Consider the following 9,793-nt stretch of genomic DNA (forward strand, 5'->3'; position numbering starts at 1 on the left):
GGTCAAGAGGTGTAAAAGAAGGGGGAACATTCCCTCTTTAACTTAAGGTATAGGGAGGAAATGCAGAATTGCAGCACAAATTTAAACGGCTCGACCTAGGCTCGTGATAGTCGGTGTATATTGGAGGGCACAGGTCAAAGGTCAATAGGGCACAGGGCAGATTTTAGACATTTTCTGAGGACATGGTCTGACGGACCTAGCATTTTTATGGCTTTATTGAAAGGACCATGAAATGTACTTTCTGCTGACATGCGAAGAGTAAGCGTCGGATAAACTTTTGACCCTCAAGAGGAGGGTTAAACATGGATTTGTTTACTGTTAGAAAGAATTTGACTGCCGAGTTTGCTAGTAGAATCTATACATGCCTGGATGTATGAGGATACAATGTGACAGTGAAATTTCAAAAGCTAAATTTGGTTGAAGACGGTTTATGCTCCTTAAATCGTATAATTTCTATGGCATTCTGTACTGTCAGTGTGTTACATGTAACGGATGCCACTGCCAGTGCATGTGGTGATGATAGTACTGTGTAGTTTTTGCCTGCGTTAATTAGTTACAGGTAGCAGCTCTCTATTTCAGCCTGTAGGCTTGCGTAGGTAAATGGATGAGTGCTTACCTATTCTGTTTTGCAAATAGTTGTTGCTACTACGTACGATGGGAGCTTCCATCTTTAATCTTTAGACACTTAAACGTACGCGCCATCTCGTGGCAACTTTCATAACGATCCCAACGAACATTTCTTTGAGAAGGTTCCTGATACCATCCCTGTGCCTTCCACTGTTTCGGCGTGTATGTGAACACATTTGGGACTAACAGGGTTTACTAGAATCCCACCACTCCACCACAGAGTCACCGCAGTAGACGTTAGATGAGCGCTGTCGCTCCGCGGCACTTGTTCACACCAAACGTATAAATTAAACACTGCTTTATTTATAGATCGCTAAAAAAGCAGGTCAACATCTCACCGGAGGTATTTTATTTTACACTAACGCAATAGAGTGTATACTAAAGTAGGCCACAGTTGTTAAAAAAACTTCCGCGCCTTTGAGAATGGGACATATTGAATTTTACTGGCGTCGTTGGCCCTTTGATCGCCGTCTTTGAATATACAACTACGCGTCATGAATACGAATGAATTGCGTACTTAATTCCAGTCTTGTAGTCGAATGGTACGCAAAGGATTATACGAGTTATAGATGGCGATGATGACGATAATGACAACGATGACGACAGCATCGCAGTTGTCAACTTGCTCATTTTGAAAGAGGTTAACATCATAAACATTACTTTATACTGTCGGTTCAACAGTCTGTGCTATTTAATAAACTGTTTTATAATGAGGCTGTTTAAAACTACTTTGAAATCTATAACAGATGTGCATTGACAGTTGTCTATACGTCTGTGCTTATAATGCGTTGGAATAATTGTTTTGCGGTGAGGGTTTCGTGTCAAAATTTTATTATTTTAACATTATGTACGCACATATGGCTGATTAGAGGCACATTATGTATTGCTGATAGAGCTCACACCAATGACACATTAGCGCTTATATGCTGCGTCTAATTTCGAAATACTTTATTAGTGCTAAAATGAGTTTTGTGCTGAAATCGGTAAATTACATATTGACGTTTGAAGCAATCAGATTTAAATACACCAGGTAACTAATAGCCATGTAAAAAAATAACATTGGTTCTGTCGATTTACTGAAATAGGAAACAGCGAACCCGTATAACGACTATTTTTGCCTCGAGCGTTTGTGCACATCATGTTAGTTGCTTGCATCCCTCATAAGTGCGATGTAAAGTGTCCGGTTACTGATTGATTGAGTTACGCTTTGCGTAATTACATCATGCTGACATGCAGTCGAGACTCAACTATATACGATAAAATCTGATAGAATTCATGATTGAATGGTGAGAGGTATAGGATGATAAAGCTAATGCAAAATTATGCAGACGTGGTAAATGTTTAGGCCTAGCGAAACCGATAATACGATGAAAAAACTGCGCGTGTGCGTGAGCGTGCGTGCGTGCGTGTATGGCAGGCGAGAAGGGACATAAATGATATTTAATGACCGTCACTAATTCTATTTTATGACCATCATTAAATCGATTTATGTACCGTCATTAAATCAACCAATCAGATGCAACTTATTTGTGCTCAGCCAATCACAAACATGGAATTATGTACCGTCATTAAATCGATTTATGTACCGTCATTAAATCAACCAATCAGATGCAACTTATTTGTGCTCAGCCAATCACAAACATGGAATTACTGCTACAATAATTCGTATTTAATGACGGTCATCAAATCAATTTTATGACCGTCACTAAATACCCAGGCGAGAAGGGACATAAATACTTCCGTACACAAATCAACCAATCACAGCCTACGATACAAAAATCCGCCAGGGCGGCGCCAGCTATCTTCCGTACATAATTCCCCGCCCGGCCATCATCGTTACTCACTTGCCTACGTTTTGAAATAAGCCAGATCGGAAAGTCCCGCCGCCATATTGAGGTCAAAGACAAAGTGCAAGGGGCATAACATTGCCTCGGCGCGCCATTGAGAAGTACGCGAAAAATGTCAACGGTCGTGCGTTTTTACTTTCTGCATTAACACAAACATTGCACAATATCCCAAATTAGCACAATCATATTTATAAATGTTTCTATAAACAGAAAGGCGCCTGTGAATTGGAGTACGATGTTATTGAAAAGAAATATAGATGAAAAACCTAGACGTTCCGAGGCAGCTGTTATCTTTGTATTAGACTGGTCCGCGCTCGACAGTTTCACTCGCATTACACTGACGTCGCGTGGAACTGTCGAGCGAGGACCCGTCTAATACAAAGATAACAGCTGCCTCGGAACGTCTAGGTTTTTCATCTATATTTCTTTTCAATAACATCGTACTTCAATTCACAGGTGCCTTCCTGTTTATAGAAACATTTATAAATATGATTGTGCTAATTTGGGATATTGTGCTTTGTCTTTGACCTTAATATGGCGGCGGGACTTTCCGATCTGGCTTATTTCAAAACGTAGGCAAGTTAGTAGCGATGATGGCGCGGTACGGAAGATAGCTGGCGCCGCCCTGGCGGATCTTTGTATCGTAGGCTGTGATTGGTTGATTTATGTACGGAAGTATTTATGTCCCTTCTCACCTGGGTATTTAGTGACGGTCATAAAATCGATTTAATGACCGTCATTAAATACGAATTATTGTAGCAGTAATTCCATGTTTGTGATTGGCTGAGCACAAATAAGTTGCATCTGATTGGTTGATTTAATGACGGTACATAAATCGATTTAATGACGGTACATAATTCCATGTTTGTGATTGGCTGAGCACAAATAAGTTGCATCTGATTGGTTGATTTAATGACGGTACATAAATCGATTTAATGATGGTCATAAAATAGAATTAGTGACGGTCATTAAATATCATTTATGTCCCTTCTCGCCTGCCATATGCGTGCGTGCGTACATGCGTGCGTGCGTGCTCACATGGATGTGCGTGCCGAGTGAATATGCGTACGCATTTGTGTAATTGTGATTGTATATAGCCGCTAGCTATTTAGATCAGCTATTTGAATGCAGATATACATCACACCAGGGGTTAATAATGACAAATACATATTACCTGAGTACACATACATATGAGATACCCGCGCTGTACAGTTAGCAGTGCATCCTAATAAGGACTGTTAGGATTACTATTTAGCCCTATACGTCATATCCTCTTTCGTTTGTCAGAAAAATATGAAATAAAATACGGATACGACAAAGTTTCAATCACTGCGTGCAGTTTCAAGGGTACGCCCAACTAATGAACTGCTAGGAATTTTCAGGGGATGTAATATTACTTTCGTACTGTTCCTCCCGCGGGGTTCTGAATTTGATGATTTTACGTGACACATTTTATATGACAACATTTATAACGCTCATTATCAATTAACATTGGACTATTACAAGTTCAATGATGACTTACACGATAGGGAAGCTCTCTGTAGATTTTTTTAGCTCTTATGCTGTGACATATCGTTGACAGCCGGAGACTGAGAGATCCGAATAACTATGTAATATAATTTTACATGGATCATTGTATATGCTGCATAGATTATGTCATTTATAAATACATTATATTTTTATATAATTGTTGTGTAATTCCTGCGACACTGCCGGTTGTCAAGCTGTGGCAGAATGTCACTATGGAATGCACAATAAGGAAATAAGGGGAATATGGGAATATTCGGGGAAATATGGGAATAAAACATGTAACTTCGTGGCTAGCAGTGCGAAACACTGTTCAATATTTCACGGTGAGTATGATTTGTAAATTCGTCTTCTAGTAGGCGTAAATCATTGATGGTGTAAGTATGCGCGTTTTGCGCTGTTTGTATCCAGTCGTTTTGTGTTGCAGACTCGTGCACGATGTCGAAGCAGAAGCAGCGGGAGATTTTATTCCATCAGTCGGAGCTCTGCAGAGAGATGGCAAACAACACTACGGCACCTGTCGGTGAGAAATGAAGCCTTTGCATACACGCGCACGCGCACACGTACACAACCAAGCACACACATACACACACGCAGCGGCACACATACACAACCAAGCACACACACATACTCACACGCACACACGCATAACCAAGCACATACACATACACTCACGCGCGCGCGCGCGCACACACACACACACACACACACACACACACACACACACACACACACACACACACACACACACGCGCGCGCGCGCGCGCAAACACGCACTCTCTTTTTCACACACACATACTTACAAGAACACACACGCGCGCGCATGCGTGGTTTAGTTGCTTGTATCGATTATTTTGATGCATAAACAACACAGGGCGGGCGTGCGGTGTACTTGTGTGTAGCAGATGAGCATTTGACCGGCATTTACAGGTGATTATAGGCGAAATAGAGTAGAGAAACATTAAGACTTTGGTAGTAGATTCATTTCGTGTTTATTTACCTCTTTTTTTATTGAGACGTTTCAAGTGCCTGTGGCTGTCAGGGTGCCTTTGAAGCATGTTCGTTTACCTAGTCGTCGTCGTGAACGTGCGTGTCACACTCACAGATTAAAGTAAACGAATGAGTCCGGAATACATGGCCAACATCCGTCAGCTGTGCATCGAGCTGCGGTCCCCAGATAAAAAAAAATATCTGATCGTGAAGCGCCGACTGCCCGCAATCAGCGCTTCGCTCATGCCTCCTCCTCCGGCATCCTTCGTTTATCGACCATTTGCTGACGTCACGATAGTCCTCGTGTGTAGTACGCTTCGCGCGCAACAATATGTCCGGAATTTATCGAATGCTGACCGAAACATCGACGGGGCGAACCTTGCGTATTCGGCGCGTATGTAAACGATATGTACGTAAGATTAGTTATGGAAGAGTTAAATCATATATGACGGTTCGTCCACTCAATGATAAATGACAGTTATTCGCGTATAGGGGTATCGACTCCTCTTCTTATAGTCATGCATGTAGCGATGGATGCCGAATCTGAGATAATGACTATTTAATAGTATGGCTTTGTAGTAGCGTGTATAGCGTATTTTAACGCTTCCGGGAACGTAACGACCGGATATAAATAACCATTTATCAATCATGTTTCTGCGCTTTTAAATCCGATAGAAGGACTATAGTGAATGATCGTTTATTAATGCATTGTTTCGCAGTATGTGCTCAATAGTCATGAACGCTGCTACAGCGTTCACGTTGCACGTCGGCAAGTTTGTCCAAGCTTTGATCCTAATATAATTTCGGAAGTGAATAAAACCAAACTTTGTTTGTATTGACCCCTGATAATACATGTGGTAATTTCATGTGGATGCGAGTTCCATCCAGTTGTACAATCACTGCCGGCCGTAGGGAAAAGCGAGCAAAGTTGCCGCGTGGGTCCTGGCGCAAAAGAGAAACAGTATGAAAGACGTTTTTATTACATCTTGTTAAATTATCATTTAACAGAGTTATAATTAATTATAATAATCAGGTTTTTATCAAAACTGGAATTGATCTAATTTGGCTTCATTTAAATGTTCCTTCTAACCAAAATGGCACAGCCTATAGTGACATATTAATTCACGCCAAGACGGAGCTCACACCGTAAGATGTGGTTCGCGCTTCCGCATTTGCTAAGTTCGCCTGTTCGACACATACGTTGGGAAACCTGTTTCACGCCATATGAACATTGCACGCCCCGTGTGCACATGTTGTACGTTTATTAGTGTATTATTGTTATGTGTATTGTATTTTATTTGTATACGTATGTGTATATGTATTGTATTGTTATTTATATGCGTATTAGTGGACCAACGGAGGCGGTGAACTATTAACACTCAAAATGGTTTCTTTTCATCTCGTGAAGAGCTACACTGCCCGCTGGTGTTCGATAGTCTAGTATGCTGGAACTACACGCAGGCGGGGACAACGGCGATCGTACCTTGCCCAGCCTACGTCGTCGGATTTGACAGTTCAGGTAAGTTAGCGGTTGACAAGTTGGATTACTTCCCCTGGTGACAATCACGAACGTAGTGTTTGGGTATCAGATCTATTGGTAATCCTCCACTCTGTCTGATATTTGCAAATCGGATGCATGTCAACTCGAACAGAATAGCAGCCGGAGATGTATTCGTTCATCGATTTCTCTGTCGGTCCATTGAGAACGATACAGACAGACGCACAGGTGCACAGCTTAGATATTAGGCAAACAAATAATTTACCACTGAGCCCTCTGTCCTGATTTGACCCACGAGGATCATAAGATTTCGGTAATGCTATGCGTCGTGTGCATTTGCCCAGGTAAAGCTAGCTACCAACATGACGTGACACTGCGCACTATGTGCAGAGTATGCAACGGAGTAATTATTACGTAAGACGGTAATTACTACATAATACGTTTGCGCATTATGTGCAGAGTAATTAGTTACCGGGCAGGTAATTTGCTATTATTTTATTCTTTTTTTTTTTCTATTTTATTTATATTTTATCAATTAAGTGTTAAGAGTGTGCAAACGGTTTAATCCACAGTGAAGGATGACAAATGACAAATGGTAGCGCTGATAATGATAACACAAATGATAATCTTCGCGAAGAACTGTTAACAAATGGGGAAGATGTGTTAACAAACTAGTGTCTGCGAATTGACGATTAAATAAACCGACACTACTGGAAACCGGCACTAGTGTTTTGACCAAGGAATTTATGTAGTTTCGTTATCTTTCATTGCAAATGTATTCCGTATACTATAATATCAGGAGTGAATAATATATATATATATATATATGCACACACACACACACACGCACGCAGTCAACACACACCAGCACAGCACACAGCACACACACACCCAACACACAGCACACAGCACCCAACAACAGCACAACACACACCGCACACAGCACACAGCACAGCACACACAGCACACAACACACACACACACAATGGTCTCCCTTCTCCTCTTCTTCTTCTATGACTGATTGGCTGGGCAGTTAATGCCGTTATGAAGTTGAAGAAATGACACAAACAGTTACGTTAAAACATACTAGTTACTTAAACAGGCACGATTTCACGGATTATCTCAAACTAATGTTAAATCCACTGACAGCATAATGTCATTTACTGTTTTTAGGTTTTGCTACGCGAACGTGTGAGGAGGACGGCACATGGTATTTTAACACGAATCATAATAAAACGTGGAGTAACTATACGGACTGCATGGCCAAATTCAACATTGAGGATTCAAAAGAAGTTCGTCTTATATTGGTATGCGTAATGGCGTGCTTGAAAAGAGATCTGACTTATGCAGTATAATTTTATGTTATATTATATTATATACTATATATTTGAGATAATAAATGTTATTGGGACTAACCACTGTACAACGGAATGGGGAATGAGGAGGGAAACATAGTTTGTATGCGATGATTTTAGTTGGCAAACATGGCGCTATGTTCATACTTGTTTTGACGGTAGCCTACTATTCGTTTTCTTTCTTTGACGTAGCCATATATGCCTAAGTTAAAGCTGATGGAGTGTATTGGTTATGGTATATCGCTTGCAACCCTCTCGATAGCGGTCATCATTCTACTCGCATTCAAGTAAGATATATAATTCGTTTTTCATCTAATATTACCGCATTGCTATGACTAAATAATTAGCATAATACCAAGCCGATAATTTATTTCATGTGCGATTCGCTTGGCATGTCGTAGTTAATAGCGTTCTATAATTACAAATGGTTTCGATTTCCTTGATATTCTCATATATTAGTAGTCAATTATCAAGAATTTGATACTCTGTCACTACATGTATTGGCATGGCAGCAGATTTTCTCATACCAGTGGTAGAAATGCCATCCACAAATAGTGGTATCGTTTTCACACGCATAAATTTAATATAATGATATGAAATTGAGTATAATTATCGCACTAATTACGGACTGCATTTATCGCGGAGACTCCTATGTTAAAATGCAGTGCGTTGGGCGATTTAGACCCGCGCTGTCAGCGAGCTATTTGATTGGTTGATTTTTTGCTCTTGACTTTTTGTCAAATTTTTCTTAGAATAACCCGGTTTGCTTGGTTGTTCTGCAGTAGTGCTGTTCTGCGAAGTGTGAAGTAACCTGATCCACATACCTATCTCCCACGGGGTTCTTACAATCTATCTCTTACATATATTAAGTAGAAGATGTGCACGTAAGAATGTGCACTTTGCTAGCGTACGTGGCACGACATACTCTTTCACCAACATGCTCTGATGCAGATCAGTTTGTCAAAATCTTTTCAGTTTTTCCTTAGAGCTGTGGTGTTTATGCGCACTGCCAATTTTGGCATGCTGCGCCACCTACTGGTTATATGGGTTCTTTGTCATTATATACATCGTACGCGGGAAACAAATGAGTGCATGTTCAACAACAGTAATCACTAAATCTTATCACATATACGCTGCGTTTCCCCCTTCTTCTATCGGCTTCCATCCGCTACCCTCCTCTCCTCTTCTAGATTCTACACATACTCTATTTTCTTTCCTTCTCGGCATTCTTCTCTCGATCCTCTATTTTCTTCTCCACAATCTCTACCACCTTCTTCGCCTTCTTCCTTTCTCTACTTTCTATGTCCCCACCTTGTTGCTTTTATGTATTTATAGCAAAAGTCGGCTCTACTATGACAGTAATTTTAATGTTAAAAATTATTTTAATTAATTTCGCTAAATTCGTGATTTCGATGAGATCACTGAATAATTCGGGCCATATACTGCGATCATCGTGTCGTTATAAAGTCTTGGATAGCACACTGGCTGACGGATATATTTGAATGTGGGCGAATATATTACCAACATGTTGTTCAAAGTGCGGCAGTATACTGTATATAATTATATATACCAACATGTAACAAAAGCAATAGGTCATGCGGCCTTTAGTGGCACTATTATAAACGTATCAGAGAGCGACCTGTGGCAATATATATATATAATATTATATATATATGTATATGTGTGTGTGTGTGTGTGTGTGCGCGCGCGTGTGTGTGTCTGTCTGTCTGTCTGTGTGCGAGTGCGTGCGTGCGTGCGTGCGTGCGTGCGTGCGTGCGTGGTGCGTGTGTGTGTCTGGGTGTCTGCCTGTGTGTGTGTGTGTGTGTGTGTGTGTGTGTGTGTGTGTGTGTGTGTGTGTGTGTGTGTGTGTGTGTGTCGTGTGTGTGTGTGTGTGTTGTGTGTGGTTTGTGTGTTGTGTTGGTCGTGTGTGTTGTGTCGTGTAGTGTGTG

At 40.9% G+C, this 9,793-nt stretch overlaps 1 protein-coding gene across 2 annotated transcripts in view; it reads left to right on the plus strand.

Moving 5' to 3' along the window:
* LOC106806240 (parathyroid hormone/parathyroid hormone-related peptide receptor-like) overlaps nt 1-9,793 on the plus strand; it is a 36,550-nt gene that overhangs the window by 13,095 nt on the left and 13,662 nt on the right. For both annotated transcript variants that reach the window (XM_014808115.1, XM_014808123.1), the window contains exons 2-5: nt 4,429-4,524; nt 6,400-6,510; nt 7,663-7,796; nt 8,037-8,131. In XM_014808115.1, the coding sequence (XP_014663601.1) occupies nt 4,440-4,524; nt 6,400-6,510; nt 7,663-7,796; nt 8,037-8,131 (425 nt within the window). In that variant the 5' untranslated portion in view covers nt 4,429-4,439. The remainder of the gene's footprint in view (nt 1-4,428; nt 4,525-6,399; nt 6,511-7,662; nt 7,797-8,036; nt 8,132-9,793) is intronic.

Source organism: Priapulus caudatus, unplaced genomic scaffold (assembly GCF_000485595.1).
Source record: "Priapulus caudatus unplaced genomic scaffold, Priapulus_caudatus-5.0.1 Scaffold8, whole genome shotgun sequence".
Lineage (NCBI taxonomy): Eukaryota > Metazoa > Priapulida > Priapulimorpha > Priapulimorphida > Priapulidae > Priapulus > Priapulus caudatus.